At 42.2% G+C, this 24082-nt stretch overlaps 1 protein-coding gene across 1 annotated transcript in view; it reads right to left on the bottom strand.

Annotated features, from left to right (window-relative positions):
- ptpn4a (protein tyrosine phosphatase non-receptor type 4a) overlaps positions 1–24082 on the bottom strand; it is an 89556-nt gene that overhangs the window by 9580 nt on the left and 55894 nt on the right. The window contains exons 10-16 of the mRNA XM_017703016.2: positions 20676–20764; positions 19119–19182; positions 13029–13201; positions 11451–11519; positions 8504–8638; positions 4790–4951; positions 1356–1509 (exon numbers count right to left, since the gene is read on the bottom strand). Of these exons, the coding sequence (XP_017558505.1) occupies positions 1356–1509; positions 4790–4951; positions 8504–8638; positions 11451–11519; positions 13029–13201; positions 19119–19182; positions 20676–20764 (846 nt within the window). The remainder of the gene's footprint in view (positions 1–1355; positions 1510–4789; positions 4952–8503; positions 8639–11450; positions 11520–13028; positions 13202–19118; positions 19183–20675; positions 20765–24082) is intronic.

Genomic DNA, 24082 nt, shown 5'->3' with positions numbered 1-24082 from the left:
TACAGTCTGTAACTGTAGAACTACAAAGACCAGCTATACAGTAAGTGGAGCTGATAACAAGGACAATGAGTGTAGAAAAAAGGAGGTGGTCATGATTTTAGGCCTTAACACAACATCAAACTGATGCAGAGAAATCCGGGAGAGGAATTCTAACCAGACCACAGAAAGGCTACTGTGAAGCCTTTTAGCAGGCAAAGCCTAAAAACAACGAACTCTGGGGCTGTTTTTCTCACAATGGTGTTGAGCTTGTGTTCACTGATGGGATCATAAACTGACAAGTGCATTAAGGCATTTTTGGACGCAAATCTGCAGACGTCTGCAAAGAAACTGCGCAAACGATAACGATCTGAAACACAGCAGCTGCATGATGAAAGAATACGGAGCCAAAAATAAAATTACAATCTTGAAATGTTCTGTTCAAAATAAACGTCACTTGGTTTGACCCTCTGTTTCCTAACACAACAAACTTGACACATTAAGTATAAATATAAGACAAATGTCTGAATACTTGGATGATATCAATAATACTGGCCAATATCTGGGTCCAGCGGAGTTATCGGTATTACAGCAAGACTCCCGTAAACGTAGCACTGATAATTAGTGAAAGACTACGACAAACGCCCAAATGATTGTGGCTTTTCATGACAAAAACCTAAACTCTGGCATGAGGACAGCATGTTATGACACAAAAACCAGCTAGAATAAGAAAAATAAAATTAATGAACAGAAACCAACATAACCACGAAGAATTGTGTGAAGCTTCATCCCTAATGCGATGAACTTTAAGGTATTCAAGACTTTGAGTGTCAGAAAATGTGAGATCCTTTTTGACGTCTGTCATGACATCAGTCAGTAAAGCTCTGCTGACTAAAAAGACCTGAGAATTTAAAATTAATATGCTATATAAAATTATATCAGCGGATATCAGTTATTTTTAGACTCCGTATCGCTCACGGAAAGTCAGTCTGTTGCACAAGGATGAAACTTGCTGCACTGTTGATGCCACTGATGTATGTTTTTCCCACTTGTGACTTAAGAAAATACACAGCTTTAATAAGCCATATTTTAATATGAGTCCATGAAACTTAAATAGGTGCATAAACAATACAGTTAAATTTTATTACACTGTGTGAATGAAACCACATCAGTGGTCTACCAAAGCAGGGAGGGGCAGAAGAGCCATTAGGACGTGTGCCAGCCTGCTTCAATAACAGGAACCCCACGATTAGTCGTCATTCGGGGTCAGTAAGGGCTCAGAGGGGCTGTTCTGGCCCCCGAGTTACCTGCACTGTATACGCTGTATAAGCTGATGTGATGCTGAAAGCAGTTGGGTGCCGCCGGAGTTTATGACATACCGTGGCCTTGTCCGTCGCCACGGGGACGTCGTACATCTCGTTGATGTGGTTGTCCAGATCCTGTTGGGAGTGGGAAAGAATGAGCTGACTCAAGTTCTTCCTGGACTGCTTGGGCGGCAGAGCTGGGGGCGGCACATCCACACCCTCTGGGGACCTATAGAAATCAATCAATCAATCAATCAATCAATCAATCAATCAATCAATCAATAATAAATCAAACAGACCAGGTAAGAGTCATCAGATTTTTTTCACCCTCATTCCTCATGGGAATACGCATCAGCCAATACTGAGTCCTAATTTAGGTTAAGCTGATAAACTAGGCTGTCCATTATTTTAAAGAAGAGCCCATAACATGGAAAATGTTATCATATAGTTTGATACAATATGTAAACATGGTCCATATATGGGACCCAAGCTGCGAATACAGTCCAGTTTGAATTTGCTGTTTTTGCGTCATTCGCATGCCAAAACTACACGTTTTGTTTATATCCTAAATAAACATAAGTTAGCACATCGTCTGCAGAGAACATAATTAAAATTCGGCAAAATGTTCAACATATTGGAAAAAAATGTAACAAAATCTAAAATGCGCCACTACTTTTGCACAGGCCACACTTTTTGTTTAAATTATTCGCAATATGTTAATTAAACAGTAATTCTGCATTAAAAAGAGGATGTGTACTTAGAAAATCAACACAACAAGTAATCTAATGTGCCCCCCCCCCAAATATTTGCATATTCAGCCTATAGTAGTTTAGCTCCACCCATTCACATTGAACTCATAAGCACCATTTCAGCCCAGATTGCTTTTTGCAATTAGAGCAGAGATAATTTATATTTATCAGGTGCCGTAACAAATACAGTCTGTATAATTCTGAGGCGGCAAAACATCTTAAAAAAAAAAAGAATTATATATATATATATATATATATATATATATATATATATATATATATATATATATATATATATATATATAAATAAAATGTAAAATGTAACGACTATGTTTGGTATATAAAGCCACACAATTGTCATATGCAGGATATGGCAGTGATGATTTCAGCTACTGCAAGCTCAGGGTATATTTGGACAACGGGGATCTGTACAGTCTTTCTGTGTACTTATGGCTGAATGGGCAGGCAGAGTTGGGGGCTGCTGTGACGACCGTGCGGGCTCAGGCAGAGAGAGAGAACATGGTCTCATGGCCTTCAACAAAGCTGAGAAACCCACGGTTAACCACTGCTACTGACAGAGTGACTGACTATTATGCTTCTGGGTAGGTGACCAAAAATTGCTTCTTTGCTCTTTAACACTAGTTTTTCTTAGGTTTGAGAAGTTGGAATTGACCCAAAAAAAAAATAAAAATTTTTTAAATACTATCAACAGCTGATTAACACAGATGTGAACAATGCTGGCCTTTAGAGAACTTTAGCTCACGTTAGCAGCCGAGAGATAAACAGTAGTCCCCCTAAAGGAGCTGCAAACAGCCGGTATAACTTTACTCTCTGTTTCTGGAGATTTAAATGAGGTTTGAATGGAGAAACATAAGCGTTACATATCAGACTGAATGCCGTGGGTTGGAAAACGACGTCGTGTGTCGACAGACGTGATTCTGTAAGTTTGCTGGTGCAGTTAGTTCAGAGTTCGGCTCCAGTCCTGAAACCCCTGCACTGCATAACTGTGTTTCCCTGGTTAAAATACCTGATATTATTAGCAAATCAATCCCTTCTTGAGCTGAACGAGGTGTGAACAGCAGAAAAAAGACACCAAACTATACAGTGCAGCGGCTCCAAACCTGGAGTGAAAACACGGAATTAAAGGTCTCGTCTCTCGGCTTCTGGTGCGTCTTGCAGGTGAATCATTTACAAAGCACAGCAAACTGAAGGCAATGTGCAGCGCAGTCACTCCCTGGTTCGGTCGTCAAAATGACCGACTAAACAATGCGACGTCACGCGAAACACGAGAATAGCTTCAGTGCACAACTAAAGAAGCGAATTTCAGTCACCAAGCATGTCCTGGCTAATCAATTATGTTTAGGTCAAAAAAAAAAAAGATTTTATTCCCAAACCATTTCTTGAAAATACACACGTACGTCCACTCCTGTGACAGTTTTAAAGGAGACAGACACAAAGGCGAGAGGTGGGGAGGGGGGGGGTCGGGTTCTGGGGGATTTATTCAACTAGTTCAGCATTTAAAAAGCAAAAACAACCATAAGCCATGAAAATATCTGCCAGGGTCATTAGGCATAAGTATATGGCAGACCCTTTCAAAGGGAGCACAAAGGAGTATGGCATGTTTTCCACAAGCCAAAGCAATACGCTGGCGCTCTGAGAGCCGTAAACACGTTTTACAGCAGCTCCGAGTGCATTTTGTTTCCATTTGAGACGGTTTAATGACAGTGACGGAGGGCGTGAACCGTAATTGCAAGCCACAGACACAACAAAATAGGGGTTCTCTGCGATAATAAAAAGTGGTAGCAAGAAGCAGCGACACATTAAGCTTTGCTTCTGACCATGTGTGAAGAAAATGCTGGCTTATGGGCTTTAAAACTTGCAGCGCAAGCCACAGCTTGAGCCAGAACGGTGCGGCTACTCAGATTCGCTGCAGACGACTGAAATAAAACGTCCATGAACTCCAAAGAACAACGTCAGCACAATTCTGACTCATTCATGTGCTAGAAACCCGTCAGTTGTGCAACCAGATCCTGAGATATTTTGAGGACTTCTTTTTTTTTTCTTCCATATTACAGAACTCTGGATTCTGACTGGTCAGCCAGAGGTCAATGGCCAGTGTTTGTTTCAGAGCTATTACACTGCAGCCCAATGGAGTGAGAGTTATAGCTACAGCAATCGGCCAAGGAAAAAACATACTTTACTTTTAATGGAAGTCAATGGAACCAGATGTTTTTCCAAGTTACAATTTTTGATCAAATCGCCGTGAAATTTACACACAATGTAAAGAGCAACAATAATTTTTAAATTGTCAAAAACTGAAAAACCAGAAAAAGAGGTACAAGGCTTTTTTCCAACAGTAGTGATATATATTACATACACTTATACATACGCAGTCATATGCAAAATGCAAGCTGTGCAAGAATTATGGCAAATTTTGTATTTTGTCACCAATATGTGCAAGAAAATTAGCAGAAAAAAATGACATATTTAAGTTTGTTCCTTGACTTAATTTCATTTATATGAGCATTAAAACAATTCATTTGCCCTGGGGGTGCCTAAACTTTTGCACACAACAGTATAGTGTAAAATTAAAGCCATGCTACTGTGAATTACGCAGTGTAATTAAAATTAAAATTAAAATAAAAGCAGTGTTCATGTTGTAGACTTGGGAGGTTGTTGGTGGAGGAGGGGGGGGGGGTTTGACCCCCACCTCCTTGTACAATCACTATGGCCAAATATTCACACTCTGGATGGACTTACGGTGTAGTGTCCAGGCTGATGCTGTTGGCCTGCGTGGATGAGGCTGATTTGTGGTTGGTGAAGGCGGGCAGGCTGGGCGAGGCGTGAATAACGTGCTCCACCAAATGACCCATGGAAGACGGCCGCGGCCGGGGCCCCTCTTGCACAAACAACGAATTCCTACTGTGGGTGCACGAAACAAAACAGTGGGGCTTTAATCTTCTTTAAATCATCGTTAATTCTCATAGTCAACATCAGCAGACAGTCAACCCTTAAAATATGGGACACATAACAATGAAGAATTAATCCACCGGCTTAGCACAAAAAATGAGAGGCCACAAGATTGGGAGTCTTCACTGCGCAGAGCACGAAACTGTTTACTTAACTTATTAAAGCTTATTAAATTCCACCTTTTTCACATTTTCACATAATTAAATTAAAAATGTTAAAGTGGTTCAATGCGATTTAGTGCATTTTAGAGAAAACCACACAGTGGTGGTGATAGGAACCAGGCGTCCTCCTCTAAAAGATCCCTCACAGAAAGTTGCAAAGTTATTACATGAATCACTTGAGAAACTGCTTTTTATAAAAAAGGCAAAAAAAATTAACAAAAGATTTGCCAACATCAACATTACATATATGAACTCAGAGGACACGTGTTGGCTCACTAGTAGTTTTGTACGGTAAATAAAATGGCTATATCTGTGTTGTAGTCATTGTGACCCCTGGTTCCCATCACCACCACTGTAAAGAGAGTCTACAAGTTTCTCTACAATGAACCGCACGGCCAGCACACTGCAAACGCTCGGCCCTTCTGTACAAACTCACCACGCGTTCTTACGTCGCTGTGGAGGTTAAAACACTCAGTACTGAAGGGGGCGGCAGAGTACAAATCAGAGAGGGATCTACTGTGATTCCAGCAGCCTCAACAGCTAAACATAGACAGTAGAGGAGAGTGAGCTGCTTTACCTCTTCTCTAGGATTGGAAATGCCATAGTTAATCATGGGTTCATGTCGTCTTTGCAAGAGACTCAACTGCTTGTCTGCTATGGCAGTTGAAGTATTCTGGGGGTACAAGACCACTTGGTCAGGCTTGGCTGTAGTGATGGCGCCCCTTGCTGTAACGCTCAGAATGCAGCTTGCGCTTGTGCCGCGTTATGAAATGCGTCGTGATACATTTTTGAATGCAACTATGCGTGAAAGCCCATCTGCGTAGCTCGAAGCGTCTACGTTCGCATCCTTGTGTGAAGTGTGTTTCAGGCCAAAATGACTTTGTTTACACCTGAAATTTTGAAAAATTGTTGGAATTGTCCTTTAACTAAGCTGCAGTGGCAATCATGTACTTGAGTTAAAGTAGAGATACCAAAGGTAAAATATCACTCCAGTAAAAGTAGAAGTTCCTCCCTTAAGACCTCAAGTAAAAGTACAAAAGTACTTGCCTTCAAATGTACTTAAGTATAAAGTAAAAGTACTAAAAGAATAATAACTGTTGATGAAATTAAACAGTTATACATTTAATAAAAACTGGCTTTAAACTCAGGATCACAGATGAGCTCCTTTACTATGTTGATCTGTAGGCGTCTGTTCATAAACATAAACCAGCCCAAACTCATTTACTATAAAATGAAATGGTGTTTGTAGAAATTCAGAAAAAAGCCGCGTCAGTCTCGACTGCATATGTGGACATATTTCTATATTGAGCTCTATTTACACAAAGTTAGGTTAGTTCATCATTTATGTTGAACAGACTCTCCCAAAGTTTTACGCTGCTGCGCTGACGTTGAACCGCGTGCTGCACTGGGTCGGTATGACCAACAGGTCAAAACCAGCTCTAAACAAAGTGACCGCTGGGCCCTGATTGGTGCTCTGGCTTTGCGCTTCTTTCGTTTTGACATGTTACGTTTTTATACACACAGAAACCAAAAGGAACCAGAGATTTCTCAAAATGTAGGAGGAAAAAGTCGGATATTAGACTCTGAAATGTAGTGGAGTGAAAGGAAAAAGTCCAGAATGGAGGAACTTCAGTACAGATACACCAAAAAATACTAAAGTACAGAAACTCATTACATTTACTCAGTTACTGTCCACCACTGCTGAGCTGTTGGTAAAAACGTGTTGTCGTTTTATATCAATTATTCCTTATGTGTAGTTCAAATGTCCAGATCCTCAACTTCCTGGCACTAGCCATTTACTGTGGTGTGTCCAGCCTTGCTTCATGTCAAGTCTTTGTCATTTTAAGTGCCAACTTGTAATTCATGTAATTGAATAACTATACTTAGGTAAGCCGAGCAACTTGAATGAAAACGTGATTACATAACTACGCCATTAATAATGCAATCACCTAATTACAGTTAAATAATTATGTAACAAATGTGTAAAAGAACGGCAACAATAACTCCAGATACTTTTCTAAACTCTCCCTTCTGTAATTTTTCTCCTTTCCTGAATGCCCTCTCTGTGACTGCTCCTGCTGTAGAGCATTTCCAGCCTGGCAGTGCCTGGATTCCATGCCCCGCCCCACAGGCAGCTGTCTGAGCTCATCTCGTCAAATTTCCCCTGAAGGACTCTGTGGGTAAGACTTGAAATGCTGCGCTGCCTTAGAGATGCCAGCACAGTTCATACATGAGGCACCTGCCATCAGCTTCCTTCACTTCCACCCTTAACTGCTTCCTCCACTTTACTAACAGGGCGTGTCTTGGCAGCAGATGCAGCAGGCCAAAGGTTCCCGAGCCGCTTCCTGGAGTAGCTGTCCACCGTTTAATCATTTCCCTGCGGCGACACACCCGCTTCAGCTCAGGATGAGCTTGTTAAATAGCTGATTAGTTGATCGGGTGTGTCAGGTACTATGCCGGGTAGTAAAGCGAGGCCACAAGGTCAGTCTGAGAATAAGGCCTTAAGTTTATCCAGACTGAAAACTTCTGGAATGTTGTTGGAAGTCGACTGATTGATGAATAAGTTTATTAGAGTGTAGTTTAAACTGCAGACAGCTGAGGTTATTAGGTTATTTTTTGGTTGATGAGCTGATGACTCCTGTCATTGCAGCTAAAAAAACAAACACGGTCTCCATGCTAAACAAACAGGCGCTATCATTAGGAATGTCGAGTTTTATTCAGTCCCCAGGTTGGTGGAATGATTTGGGACAAGTTCAGACAGAAATTTGACAATTTTGTTTGGATAAAGTTGGATTGGGACAGAATGCTGCTGGGACACAGTCAGACTAGGAGACAATGTTGTTGGGATACATTCGGATTGGGACAGAATGCTGGGATATAGTGGTATTGAGACAAAGTTGTTGGGATATAGTTGGACTGGGACGGAATTTTTTAGGGATAGTCACTCTGGGACAAAATGTTGTTGGGATACAGTCAGATTGGGATAGAATGTTGTTGGGATTGGAACAGAATGTTGTTGGGATTGGAACAGAATGTTGTTGGGGTACAGTCGGATTGGGACAGGACACGACAGAATTGGGACAGAATGGTATCAAGCCACAGTTGGATTGAAACAGAATTTTTTTCAGGCTACATTTGGAGTGGGGGAGAATTTTTTCAGGCTACAGCTGAGATCACACAAAATTCTGTTGCACTGCAGCCGAGAATAGACAGAATTTTGCAGAGTAGAGCTTGGAACTTAGTGCTCTGGGCCGGGTCCAGCTCAGGTTCACATTCAGACCAAAACCACAATAAATGTCAGGCCCGACTAAAGCTCTAAAGGTTGGTGCCGATGGTCACTCACTGGTTAGGTGTTCCAGGAGGGGAACGGGTAGGCAGGCTCTGGGTCTCCAGTCTCTCTTCAGACAGCGAGTTCCTGCTCACTGCCTCCCAGTCCGTCACTCCCATCAGCTTCCTGGCCAGGGGTTTGCTGGGAGATCTAGGAAACACAAGATGTGCTTAATAATCAAGTTGACACATAATAATCACATTGGAGGAAAAAGGCCACTAATATACTTGATGACCACGTGTGAATACTGAATGAGCTGACAAATCAAGTGAAGCTGCCAAAAGCAACTTATTGCACGTCAAACGGAAAAACACTCGGAGCCTCCACAAAACCTAAAGACAGGAGAGCGCTGAGTGAAATCACTCTTTAGTTGAAGCTATTTAAGGTCCGTGGGTCTTCACCTGCAGCCAAAGCTGTTAAACTGAAGTAGATGCCCGAACTGAATCAAACCCCAAATGACCTACACTCTGTTTTCCATGTGTGATCGTGTTTTTCTTCCACAAAATTCCACGTCTTCTGAAAGAGTGACATTGAATTCCATGTTAATCTTGTAAAGTTAATGTGCTTAAAGTGTTGCTTTTTAACCAAAAATGTTTAACTGCTGGGGTGTAGCTTGACTTGTGACAGTATAACCAGTGGTGATTCATCTCAGAACGGAGGTTCTAGGAAAAAGTGAATTCTGATTCCAAGAAGTACTACAGGAGGCTTGTCAGACACAAAAAGCCCATTGTAAGTGTGCCAAAAACATTACAAGATACATTCAACAAAAACTCAACAACAAGTATATCAGGGCCACGAAGTTCCAACTGTGTAACAGTTACATGTATATCAGTTACATGAAGTTCAAATCTATTGCTAAACATGTTTAATAGGTGAACCTACAACCTCAGTGATCTCCTGCAACACTCAAACAGGGGAAAAAAGGCCTCTACTGTGCTGCAAGAAGGATTAACGTTCTATTTAAGACAGAGCTGATTAATCGCTACTGCGATTACTGTCACTCTATCACACGTTCTTAGGTGTGCATGGAGAGATAGACAATGGAACATGGCAATAAAGGTAAAAGTAAGCCTATATTCAAATATGCAAGGTAAAACACCTTCTGATATCTAGAACAACATTCCTTACATCCAAAATCTGCTCACTTAGGCCCTACAAAGTACAAACTACTGTTTTCACTCTCCATGGCTTCAGCGGTTCTCCTGACTACGCTGCCAACACATTTAGTGGCGAATTAGCAGCAGTTAACGAAATTACTTCAGACTGATTTGCGCTGAGCAGCGATGACATAGCAGGACTGACTCCAGTGGCCTTCGGCTGAGCAGCTATGACTGCGTTTATCTGCTTTTTGGGTAGGACTTATGACCGCAGCAGCCCACGCACTTCAGCCTCCCTTCGCTCACCTCCCTTTAACCTAATTGCTCTGTTAACGGCTACATGGCCAACAAGGATCAGTACGTGGAACGTGGCTGGATCACCGACGCTGTGTGCATAGAAGTGACCTCATAGACCAAATGATTAGGCTCACGCAAACAGGTCAACTCTAGGGCGGTGAGGATTTGTCGACAAAACGGTCAGTGACGTTTGCTTACAAATAAAGGTGTTCTACACTCTCTTTAGCAAGGAAAAATGGTTCTATACAGAACCATAAACACCCCAAGAACCCTCTGCATGATTACAGGGTTCTTTGTATTGTACAAGGGTTCTTCAGATCTACGGAATGTGCTGTATATTATGTTATACAGATTAAGTGACCCTTATTAGTCCCACAATGGGGAAATTTCACCTCTGCAATTTAACTCATCCGTGCAGTCAAACACCACATACACTAGGGGGCAGTGAGCACACTTGCCCGGAGCGGTGGGCAGCCCTATCCATGGCACCCAGGGAGCAGTTGGGGGTTAGGCACCTTGCTCAAGGGCACCTCAGTCAGAGACTGTCGGCTCACGAGATGAAACCGGCGACCTTCTGTTTGCAAGGCTGGTTCCCTAACCTCCAGCCCATGACTGCCACATGTAGAAAGGTTTGGAAAATGGTTCTATTCAGCACCAAAAGGGGTTCTTCTATTGTTACAATGCTGAGTTTGTTACAATAAAAATAACTGTTTAACTTATTTCTATACTTTTCTACTTGTTTTAAGTAAATATACGCTATATTTCCTATATATAAGTATTCGCTCATCTGCCTTCACAAGCATATGAAATTGAGTGACATCCCATTCTTAATCCATAGGGTTTAATATGATGTCGACTCACCCTTTGCAGCTATAACAGCTTCAACTCTTCTGGGAAGGCTTTCCACAAGGGTTAGGAGTGTGTTTATGGCAATTTTTGACCGTTCTTCCAGAAGCACATTTGTGAGGTCAGACACTGATGTTGGACGAGAAGGCCTGGCTCACCGTCTCCACTCTAATTCATCCCAAGGTGGGATGAGGTCAGGACTCTGTGCAGGCCAGTCAAGTTCTTCCACACCAAACTTGCTCATCCATGTCTTTATGGACTTTGTGCACTGGTGCTCAGTCATGTTGGAACAGGAAGGGGCCGTCCCCAAACTGTTCCCACAAAGTTAGGAGCGTGAAATTGTCCAAAATCTCTTGGCGCTGAAGCATTAAGAGCTCCTTTCACTGGGACTAAGGGGCAGAGCCCAGTTAAGAGTTTAGAAAATGACAACCTGTTCAAACATTAGGATGATGTTCGTAGGGTTGACTGTTTTTCATTTTGGGCTTATCACAGTATCACAATATGGTTATATCCATACCACGGGATAACGTCACACCGGTACTCACTTTTATACTAGTGTACCTCCCCCCTGCTTCAGATTCAGCCCTAGTTAACTTTGCTGGAGTATGTGTTTACTATTTTGTGCTGTTAAGGATCATGCTGCTGTAAAAGGCCACAGCAACACAGAAATCAGTCCTACAGCATAAAGGGTACATTAGACATTACAGTAATAGTTTCTTTACCTTGCAAACACCCGGTCCTTGATTCCTTTCTCCTTGCCATACTGCACAGACTGCGCTTCTGTCCTTCCACTGTGAAGAGAGACAGACATTCAGCATTGCTATCAACATTTCTTTACATGCAGTCTATGCAAAAGCAGTTCATCCATCAGAAGCACAGTGTCTGTTTGCTGTTTAAAAGGCTGAAGGCTACCATCCTCCACCTGCAGAGGGCGCTGGGCAGCAGATAGTACAGAGTGCAGCTATAGCACACAGGAAGCAATGCAGAAAAGTGCTCAATAAGCTGCTAATAAGCTAAATTTTGTGGTCTGGATTTAATGTAATACAGTAACATTAACATGCTGAGTGACGTCTATCTGGCGGCGTCCACCTCATGCAGCTAGCGTACATTAAGGCCATGATTTTTTTTTTTTGTTTGGCTGTTCACAAGATATTTTTAATGTGATCCATATGGGACACCAGCCTGACCAGATCAGCTTCTAAACTGACCCACACGTGCAAAAAAACAGAGCGTCACGTTGCTTCAAGTGGCTTATCCAGAGGTAAACAATCATGACTATGAACGAACGTCAGCTTAATCTACATCAGCATCACAGGAGCCATCACGAAGTTCCAATGGTCGACAGCTGGGCTCATCCACCCAGAAGCTCGGTCACTTCTTTACAACAACTTTACATTCAGACTTTTGACTGTTCTTTGACGTGGCACCCTCCTTCTCCTATGGCCACGTTTGGCCATTTCACTCTGAATCTCTTTGAACACGGAGGGTTTTGGATGAGTCACTTCTATTTTATTACACAGAAACATCCGCCTTAATGTTCGTGAGGTCTCAGCAGTGTGAAATCATGATCAAAGTGAAGCTGGACCGACGTCAAAGTCATGAATTCCAATCTGGCTGTTCAGACTGAGTCGCATTGGATCGGATACGTTTTGGATTTCAGTACCACATATGAAAGCGCCTCAGATCGGCATTGAAAATGTCAGATTCGGTGCGTTTGTTCCGGTTCACACTGACACACATCTATGTCACATGAAGGAAAAGATCGAATTTGGGCCACTTTTACCTCCTGTGTGACTGTGTGAGCAAAGCCAAAGGGTCGTTTTCTTATTCTTCTTTTTTATTATTGTAATTATTTTGCAAAAGCAGTTTCAGACCACTGACCGATGCCATCTGCCTCTGATGTCCTAATGTGCTCCACAATTTTCATCAAATCCAATGAGATCAGAATTTAAATGTGTTTGTACTGTAGAGGTAGCCACCATTTAAGAGCTTACATATTTGAAAAGCAGAGCAAAGTGGACGACGTCTTTCGAAGCCTTCCCCCAAATAACTCAAAATGTCCCAAAAAGCATCATCAATATTTCATTCCAAGAGTCTAGGAAAGCAGCGGCTAGTGCTGACTGAGGTCAAACTTTATGGAGACATGCAGTAAACAAACAGGAGAAAATATTATTTCATATGGGACCCCTCAGCCCACTCTACTCTGTAGTGTACACTGGAATTCATAAGAGAATAAAGTGAGTTAGTGAATCTGGCATAACACTAATATTAGACTCTTTCAATGGTCATAAAGTTCTCACCAGTAGCGGAACTTGGACCCTAAGCTGAAGTAGTGTGCAAAGAAGTTCTTCTGAGGAGGAACGGGCTGGTCCAACCGGAAGAAGGTGTGGTGCTCCACGCACGTCTTCCAGAGGTTCTTGCAGGCTCTGTAGTTCACCATGTTGAAGCCCAGTAACGTCTCTCGTGTCTCGTTCTGAAAGGAGAGAGAGAAGAATGGAGAAATGTCAGCAGATGGAGGTTTGCATGCTGTATGTCCAATAAAAGTATCCATATATCACCCTGGATGAGTGGATTCAGCTTCTTTAAGGTCACCTAATGCTGTCACAGCTTATATAATCCTCATAGAAAAGCAATGACCAATAGAACAGAGTAGTCGCACAGCCTAAGGTCACCATGCCCAATGCCAAGCATCGGCAGGAGGGGTATAAAGAGCCCTAGCATTGGGCTGTGGAGCCGTGAAACTGTGCTCTCTAGAGTGATGAAGCCCCATCCTGTACCTATGGGATGAGCTGGAGTGATGCAGAACTGATCATCCAACATCAGCACCTGACCTCACTAATGCTCTTGTGGCTAAATGCAACCAAACCCTCACTGCAATGTACCAAAATCTAATGTAAAGTCTTCCCAGAAGAGCAGAGATTGTTGTTGCAGTTGAGAGAGGGATAAACCCCCCATTAATACCCTAAATTTCAGAAACAGATGAATAAGTGTCCACCTCGAGTTTTGGGAGTATTTACATACTAATAACACTTTTGCATCATATTTAGGGCCTGTGGAACTGGACAGGCACTGCAGAGGGGCAGACAGCTGCTACCCTTTGCCCCCTTCTAGATCTGCCCATGCTGAAATAAACTGGAACAGGTCCCACTGTAGAAAAAACTGATTCCATGATATTTAGTGAATAACTAACTTTTTCTTTAGTTGATCTGTTAAGCTTTCATTTGTATTTCTGCTTGTTTCACCAACTGGAGTTCGATTAAACCTGAAACCAAAGTATCGTGACACCCTTAAAAACCATCAACACTCTCTATGGTATTGATGTCCAGGCAACCAACACCAAGGCACAAGGCACATTCACAGCGTTTTCCATGCTTTACTACAACTCACTCAACTCATCTCCAGATCGCATGTTCCTTTCCAGATTCCTCCAGGCATTAGAGCAGGGAAAAGACTAAACTGAGCAGTTGTGTGCCTCTTCGGGACTGGAAACAGGTCGAAATGGCTACGGCTAAATCGTAATAAATAAATAAATAAATATGGGGGAAAAAAAAGAGATAAAACACCCCCTCTAGGCTCCACAGTGTTCCCTTTAACAGCAGCCTTGTTATGCCATCAACAGAGACCTCCATTTGGTAAACAGCACGGCAGACCGAAGCAAGACCTATTAACTGTAAAGCTCTGGTCTTTGAGGCTCCAGTGGGCGCGGGGGACCACCGCAGGGGAGAAAATGCATTTCTCCGCTTTGCTCTTCGCTTCTGTAAATCTGTAAATTGCAGGCCAGCGATCCGGGACCACTCGCACACAGGCCCAGGAAAATAAATAAATAAATAAATAAATGTGGCTACTCAGCCACGGCGAGCCATCTGGCCATGAATTATGGATCATGACACTACTGAATCCTGCTTTTAGAACAACTGCCTCCAAAAGGGGCCCCTGTACATTATTCACACAGACCGGGCGCTTTCAGGACCCTAAGGCGGGGAGGGGGGTGTTGCCGTGGAGACGTGGAGCTGGTGCACGGGGTCCCGGCCAGCGTTCTGCTCTCAGATCACCCTCTGCTCCCACACGTGCAGAGTGCATTATCTACTCTGCATAATTAATAAGAAGTTAAGGACCTCTCGCTCTGTCTCTGTCTCTCTCTCTCTGTCTCTCTCTCTCTCTCTCGCTCTGTCTCTGTCTCTGTCTCTCTCTCTCTCTGTCTCTCTCTCTCTGTCTCTCTCTCTCTCTCTCTCGCTCTCTCTCTGTCTCTCTCTCTCGCTCTGTCTCTGTCTCTCTCGCTCTGTCTCTGTCTCTCTCTCTCTCTCTCGCTCTGTCTCTGTCTCTGTCTCTCTCTCTCTCTCTCTGTCTCTGTCTCTGTCTCTGTCTCTCTCTCTCTGTCTCTCTCTCTCTGTCTCTCTCTCTCTCTGTCTCTCTCTCTCTCTGTCTCTCTCTCTGTCTCTCTCTCTGTCTCTGTCTCTCTCTCTGTCTCTGTCTCTCTCTGTCTCTCTCTCTCTCTCTCTGTCTCTCTCTCTTTCTCTCTCTGTCTCTCTCTCTTTCTCTCTCTGTCTCGCTCTCTCTCTCTCTCTCTCTCGGCGCTTGCGGCAGGACTGTAATTATAAGCTGTGCGTTTCCAATAAGCAAAGATCAGCATTGCATGGTCATCAATATGTGCTTTCATTTCACACTGGTGGCTTGCAAAGCATTTCGTTACTGCAGATTACTGCTCACTGTCAGCTCCCGATGGCTGTAAATACCACCACATTTCCAAAAAAGTTGGGACGCTGTGCAAAATGTAAACAAATCAAAATGCAATGATGTGCAAATAATTTACAATCTATATTTTATTGAAAATCGTATTTGTCCATTTTGAATTTGATGCCAGCAACACTTTCCAAAAAAGTTGGCACAGGGGAGACAAAAGGCTGGTAAAGTTGCATAATGCTAATAAAAAAAAAACACCTGGTGGTTGATTGACAACAGGTCAGTAACATGACTGGGTATAAATAGAGCATCCCAGAGAGGCGGAGTCTTTCAGAAGTAAAGATGAGGAGGGGTTCACCACTCTGTGAAAGACTGCGCCATCAAATAGGGCAACAATTCAAGATAAACATTTCTTAACATAAAATAGCAAAGAACTTTTGCTTTTCATCATCTACAGCACATAGTGTCATTAAAAGATTCAGAGAATCTGGAGAAGTCTCTGTATGTAAGGGACAAGGCCAAACACCAGTATTTGCTGACCATAATCTTTGGGCCCTCAGGCAGCACTGCATTAAAAACAGACATGATTCTGTAGTGGAAATCACTGCATGGGCTCAGAAACACTTCTGAAAACCATTTTCTGTGAACACAGTTCTTCACTGGTTCCAGAGATGAAAATTAAAACTCTAAAATGCAAAGATGAAACTACAGGATCCAGAAACGCTGCCACCTTCTCTGGGCCTGAGCTCATTTAAAAAGTACTGAGTGGAAGTTGAAATGTGTCCTGTGGTGTGTCCGACAACTCAACATTTGAACTTCTTTTTGGAAATCATGGACGCTGTCCCCTCTGGTCTCAGACCACTCAGCTTGTTATCAGTGCACAGTTCAAAAGCCAGTATTCATAATGGTTTAGGGATGCAAAAGTCCCATTTCATTTGGGGTTTGTACACTGCAATGATCGTTGGGATCTTCGTTAAAACGATAGCACATCCAAAAATCTAATCTACAGTCCTCCCCCTTCTCACCTCAGATGTTGTCAATCAGCTTGCATGCTTAGTGTTGGAAGCGTGCTTCTTCAGCTTTGTTCTGGAGCTCCAAGTCTAAAGTATACTAACAATTAACATAGTATGTACACTAATAGGCATTATGCAAATCTCACAGAAATAACCCCCTGATTTATTTAAACTGATCACAATCACTTAAGTTGACCCCAATTATTTTTCAAAGGTATGAGAATTGTCATGACACACACATGAACATTAATTTTTTTTGATAAAGGGGTCTTGACGCGTCATGAATCGAATACAGCTGGAATTCAGGCTATAAAATGCAATATAAACGGAACAGTTTTTATAGCTATATTTGACCTGATCAGTAGTACTGCTAAAAGTGTTAAACACAGACGTAAAGAAAACTCCACTGCGCAGCTCTCCGGACCGGAAGAACACTGGTTTGCTTAGCCCACTGCGGACAGTTGATTAGCCAAGCTGTTTGAAACGGCGAGGTTTCTCAGTCGAGTACATTAACCACGGATAAAGAGCGGTAGATCAAACAGTGACAGAGTGCCAACACTGCTCACAGCTCAGATACCTGTGCTACTACCTCTAATATAAAGTTAGCCAGCTTCTTATAAAACTCCTGGATTCCACCTTAAATAAAGCAGCAGTTATATGTTACTGCCGCTCCATTTAAGGTGGAACACTGCAATAAGAAGCTGGCGAATAGGAAGCCACCTTCAGCCTCAGGGAGAAAACAAGTCTCAGCAGCCACTAAGAGACGATTCTGAACGGATGAAACACACAATTCTCTCCGTGGAGCTGTTACCAGCTACTGATTTGCACCTCTATTCAGTTGTACAGTCCACCTCTATTTGGTCATGGAGTCCTCCTCTATTTTCCCGATTCTGTCGTACGCTGTGCGCTATTGAGCGAAGCTTTAAAAACATTTTCTCTCCTGCCCTCTGTGCTGAACCCTCTACATGACCTCCTGTCCAAATGAACACAGCTGCTGGACTTCTATAATTGTAAAAAGTGAAATGAAAACAGACGATCAGATGATGTTCAGATGTTGAGTCCTACTCTCATTATTATTATCTACTTACATTGCTTTTATTACTGCTTACATCTGTTTGTATGGACTCTGACTGTCTAACTCAATAAAGAATATAAAAAGACAAAACAAGAACATCTCACACTCGTTTCAGCCAGAAGTGCCGCACTTCATCCCGGAAACACAAGATCAGATTTAAAATGAGTTCATTTAATATTAGAAATGTTAGGGTTAGAAATCTGTATAGTTTACTTTTCTTTTTTCATATTTTATTTTAGATCTTCTAAAAAAATGAGACAACAGCAGCAATAAAAAAAACACTTTTGGGAATTACCAAAAACGAAAAAATTAATATAAGATAAATGTTGGTTGTATTAACATTTCTTTTCTAATTATGTATTAAGAATGCATTGTATTTTGATGACATTCGCACATTGTCACAGCCCTATTCTCGATCGCATGTTTATGTTACCACAGACGCATTTTCAAGGGTGCATTTTCATTGGTTGTGTTGAGGCAAACGAACAGTCATAAAAGAAAGCAGAAAACATTTATTGAGACATCACGAATCTTACAAAGTCAACAAAAAATAAATTCTGACCAATGCTGAAACACCTTTGGAGCACAGCAGTGAGCAACATTCTCAGCTGGACGAAAAATTTGCGAGCGAGCGAGACGGCTCTCGCGCGAGGAAAACACGGCTGAGTAATCGTGATTACTGAACATTCCCAAAGACAGAATTCCGTGATTACAGGCAGCATTTCAGCTAACGCCGCTGTACTGGTGGACTATGGAGGTCGCCTTCTAGAGCGCAAGTCCCATTCATGTTTCTTCTATCCAGCACAAGCTCTGACGACCACTGACAGCCAGCCAATCACAACACAGTTCCAGCAAATCAGCAGTAACGAATCACGTCAGGACCCGCCCACAGCTGTCGGAAAAATGAATTAAACTCTTGCGCGAGCAGAAAGAACAGTCGAATGTCGGGTAACTTTCCTTGCAAGAGTAGAAACTTTTGCGAGTTTAGTTGATTTTAGCAAGGAGATATTCTTTGAGGCTGATTTATCAGACAGTTTGCATTGCATGCTAAATATAATCTGGGTACTTTTCTTGCCGATCAAACGGCCCATTCCTGTCAAAGCTAGAAGACCTTGAGAGCTGCCTGATCTGGCTTTGCGAGGTTGTACTTCAGCGTGGCTTTTATACAGCTTGCAGTAGAATTTGTTTCATCTTGTGTGGCATTTCAACACCAATAAAGTACAGTATAGTCGTCTCCTCTTGGCTGCTTACTGCTGTTTTTTTCCATCACTCTACTTAATTACTAAACTCAGGCACAAACTCGATGTTGGTTGATCCTGTGGGTGCACAATACACATACAAGTGTGTCCTGTGAATAACTACAGCGAACAACATGGTCTTCGTGTGGAGAGGGCCTGTGGCATTGAGGGAAAATGTTTATAGGATAAAAAGCTTAGGAACATCTCACTACAGAAGTGAATTTTCCTCACAGAGGAAACGGTTTTGGACCTAGATTCCCTTATTTGGACCTGGATTTCCTTATTTAGGCATGCCACTGAGCATAAAACAACTCACAACCTGTCTATCGTGCACGCCACTAGGAAAGACATCTTGCGTGCCGGCTACTGCGGCAGATAACTTACCACATCTCTTCTCAGCTGGACGAAAAACTGTTTGCACTTGAATGAGATTTTTACAATCTTCAGCCTGCAAAAGAGCAGAAAAAAGGCAACTGTTACAATACTGGCAACGCTTAAAACACTCTTAGTGACATCAGCAAACATACGATTAAAGCTGCTCATAATTTGTTGATGTCTCCTGACCCACTTAGCTCCCCTCCCCTTCCCCTACAAAAGCACTTCCCCTATTAAGACCTGACTCATAGTCAGGCTAAATATATCCCACATTATGAGGCCACCCTCTCGTGCACAGAGGAGCATGCAAACATATACGCTTCACAAGCACCTTCACCTACATACATATGTACACACAAACACATCCTGACTCATGCCTGCCAAGCTGAAGCTCCTCTGCCAGCACGGTCAAGACACAGAGGGAGGAAAACTAAAATAATGAATAAAAATCAAACATCCATCCAGTTTGGGAGCCGAAAGTTCATCCCAGCCGCCCATTTGATGCCTCTAGATCGCAAAGACTCGGTGAATAATAACTAAGCACGAGCGTTTTCTGGAGAAGTTAGCGTTTATCCCTGTCCTGCTCTAAATTTAGCCTGACTGGAAGGCATCTGCGCGTCTATTTCAAAAAAAGCAGGTTGTTCTTGGGCTAACGAGTCCAGCAGCAGCTGCTTCTGAGAACAAGGACGAGTGTGTCATCAGAAGAGTGTGTGTGTGTGTGGGTTTGTGTGTTTGTTTTTCTATATTTTTAAGACAAAATGTTCTGACTTTGTAGAAAAAACAGAGAAAAATTAAGGCTAAAACTGGATTGTTTTTTAAAAAAAAAAAAAGCAAAATTATTTCTTTTTGGTTACTGAGGTTAAGGTTAGGTTCAAGACTGCCCTTAGAAAATGTATAATTATTGGTACATTCAGGTACTCCTCTCCGATTAATACACACTGTGCAACATATCATAACTGCTGCTGTAATGACACTTTGCGCACTTTACACTGTAATATTGACACAACTCCGAGTTAGTTTTGTCTATAATATGTGCTTTTAGTTTACCTCACACCACTCAGTGCCTGCTGTCATGCAAATACAACAAATCTGTCTCATATGCCATGTAAATATGCCAATAGATATACCTTATTTTATTTCTCTTGTACTTTAACTTCTGTCTAGATTTATTTCTAATTTTCTGAATAGTGTATGTAAGTTTATGTGCAATTATATGTCTTGCAACTGAAACACTGCATTTTCTCTTTGGGATTAAAAAAGGTCGACTAAGTAGTAAAAAGTAAGACCACCCTTCATTAATTTCCAATCAAAACAGCCATTGAGTACAAGTTACTCATTTTTCAGCATCAGGAAAGAAGCAGAAAACTATCATTTAAGCTATTCATAATTTGAAAAGCCAACATTCACAGAAAGGCGAGATGTTTGCGTGTCTGAGTAACGAATTCAACAGTTTCCTAAAGGATCACAAATGACTAATCAAATCATTGTGCCCTTCCATGTAATTCCTCAGCCTGTAAATTTGACCTAAATAAAAAAAAAAAACGGGGGTTTTGGGCGTTTACTTACCACGGAAAGTAGTTGATTCGTACCCTGTTCTTGTAAATAACGACTCCGGCGGACATCACCCCAATTAAAATCTCAGTGTTGCTTTGATCCTGGAATAACGAAGGGAAGAGAAAGAAAACAGAGAAACGGATGAGGATCAAGATTCGGTCCGAAGACCTGCCTAAAAACAGTTTTATTCCACGTAGAAACAGAAATCTTGTGAATGAACTTTCAGCAAAGCCAGTTTAATAAAACTTCAAAAGTTACAGCAGTTGAGGACGACTGTTGATTGCTTTTGATCGTTTAATTGCTTTCATATAGTAATTCTAGGTAGTTGCTATGGTGTTGCTTGGGGGTTGGGTTTATGTAGTTGCTCCAGGTAGTTGCTATGGAGTTTACATGGTATTCCAGCTTGTTGTTAGGGTGTAGCTTGATATAAAAAAATTAAAATACACATTTATACTTTGACATATGGATCTAAAACTGCCCAACATAAACATCACACATCTGTGGCGACACCACAATGTGTGTCATCAGGACAATCTTGTACTATATTTATACTTAATTGCACTGTTAAAATGTGGAAATATACACCATCTCAGCTCAGGCACCTGACATCACGCTCACTCACAGCAGTGAACGTCACACTATTGTGGTGCTAGACAACGTGCACTACCAGGGCGGCGGTAAACAGAGCTTTTGGACCCTTAGTAGGGCCACGATGTATGCCCTTCGTACCACCTCCATGAAGATCTGGTTAAAACGAGTATGCACTGTGCTATTGCCCCCTAGCATGCTGCTAAGAGAGGCCTGCAGGCCTGGTAGACGGAGCGAAGCCAGGCTGTCGGCACTGCAGGGCTCTGCGAGGAAAGCAGCTAGCCTGGAGATTCTGACTTAAAGGGGATGAAGTTGTGAATACGGTTTAGACGTTGGTGGTATAGTGGTGAGCGTAGCTGCCTTCCAAGAAGTTGACCCGGGTTTGATTCCCGGCCAGTGCATCGTCTCTGGGGTCAGTCAAGGGCTGGAGGTTAGGGAACCTGCCAGTTTGATCCCCTGAGCACAACAGTATGTGACTGAAGTGCCCTTGAGCAAGACACCTAACCCACCTAACACAGTGGAACAGTGGAACTCATTTCACGTTGTCTATATCTTATTCAAATCGCAGAGAAGTCAAACTAATACTGGATGCAAGGAAGCACTGATACTTTTTCTAGTTGCCCAAATCGCTTTACTGCTGCTCTGTTCAAAGAACACTGCATAATTTTCTCTCACATCGGCCTAAAAGGTCTGTATCACTGCATCTCTGTCTCTTTCTCCACTGCTCAAGTCTCCCTGAAGCCCAAAGCTCCAGGATAATAACTGTACTGTAGGGAGAGTAAAAGAATGGCCTGTCCATTCTCAGCACAAAGGCCTTTAGATGCGAGAGCACCCAGAAGTGAATGCCTCTGCACGCAACCCGGCTAACGAGCAGCGGAGAGTGAGCCAGCCAGCTTAAGAGATCTAGAAGGCTTTTGATGGCTTCTGTCTGCTCCAGACAGGCGCTTTACATTAATAAGGCATATGTCCAGCTTCCACGTTCCTTCCTCTCTCAGAGACCCTTCCGCTAGTGAAGGGCATCAGGATAAGCCTGAAAGCCTTCCAAGATCACTGCCTTTAAAAAGTGTGTGTGGGGCAGTTGAGATTTCTACACAGTGGTGGTGATAGGAACCAGGGGTCACAGTGTCTACTACCCAAAATGGCCAGTGAACCTGCTAACGTTAATGGTGAAAATAGTGGTAAATGTGAAAACTTCCATTTTCTTTAGAGACTTTAGAGGCTATTTTGTCCTTGTAACGCCGTGCATGTTCCCCTCCGCCACTAACGCTGGGACCATTTTACTGAATTAGTTCACACTGGAAAATATCCACGAAAACAATTCAGTGTTCAGATCTTAAATATTTACAAGGACTGCTTCGATGTATTTAAACTCCAGGTATTAATGTAGACAGTAATAAACTATTATTATAATAATTTATAGGGTACTTTCTTTTGGGAGGTGTCGGTCTCAAACCCCAAGCACTAAATTTACACTAGATAAAATATTCATTTTTAGAAGATCTTCATACTTTATATTCAAGTGAATTTGAAAGACTTAGATTTAGTTTAATTTAAATAAATAAATAAATAAAAATAAATGCTGCCCCGCATTTTTTTCACGTCTCTACCGAAACACACTTTTTGTCTGTAGGCGGTGCCTAATTTTAGCCACGCCCTATTTTAGAGCAGGAAGTGAGACTGAATCCCTGTCCCTCATGGCCACATGGTGAGCAGTTAGATCCGACTGTGTCCCAAAGTCTGAAAAATCTAATTGGAGTGAACTGTCACTACCGAAACGCGTGTTTTCTGCAATTAAGTAATTTTTTGTGTTTTTTTTTATGAAAATTATTATGATTTCATGCGTCTGCAAGTCTTCTTTTTCTGTCATGAGTCATGTCCTGGCTAGCGCTTGGAGTTCTGCTCAAAATCAACCAAAACGGTCGCTGCCGAAATGGTCACTACTGAAATACTCGGTAAAGTTTCAGTAGTGTTATGATTGTTCTGTAAGTGACGAAACGGAATGTTCAATTGCTTATTTTAATAAAATATACATTATTAAGGTACAGGGTCACTCAAAGGAAGATCAAGTCCGAAATGTGTTTTCAACTCTGACTTTGAACCAATAATCAAAGCAATTTTATGTCCTGTATGTGTTTAAACTGCCCTTCAAGGCAGCCCAGCATTTCTAGACATCATTCAACACCTGTTAGAGCTGAACAGGTTTCCTGGCCTGTCCTATGGCTTCTCCACTGTACAGTAGGATCCAGGATTGAGTCTCAAATGACACTTCACACAACAGCTCAATGATAACAGACAAAGATGGATCTCAAGTCTGATTGGTTGAGCCACTTAACGTTCCTAATCCTTGGGGACCACAGGCTACTATTAGGTGCAACTATTTTGTGCAGACTGAAAAACTGGTTCATTCAATTATGACTACCAATAAATGGAATGATGTACTGAACGCTGGCATGTTTCCCCACATTTGTCTCCATTTTATAAAAGCAATAGACCTTTCTCTATATCTATTTATTCAATTGACTCCTACACTCACCGGCCACTTTATAAGGTACACCTTAACTAGTAAAAGGTTGGACCCCCTTTCGCCTTCAGAACTGCCTTAATTCTTCATGCCACACTTTCAACAAGGTGCTGGAAACGTTCCTCAGAGATTCTGGTTGGTTATTTGAGTTCCTGTTGTCTTTCTATCATCTGGAACCAGTCTGCCCGTTCTCCTCTGACCTCTCACATCAACAAGGCATTTTCGTCCACACAACTGACCACTCACTGGATGTTTCCTCTTTTTCTGACCGTTCTCTGTAAACCCTACAGATGGTTGAGCTTGAAAATCC

Source organism: Pygocentrus nattereri, chromosome 6 (genome assembly GCF_015220715.1).
Source record: "Pygocentrus nattereri isolate fPygNat1 chromosome 6, fPygNat1.pri, whole genome shotgun sequence".
NCBI lineage: Eukaryota > Metazoa > Chordata > Actinopteri > Characiformes > Serrasalmidae > Pygocentrus > Pygocentrus nattereri.
The sequence above is the reverse complement of the archived record's forward strand: the minus strand, read 5'-3'. Positions and strand labels throughout refer to the sequence as shown.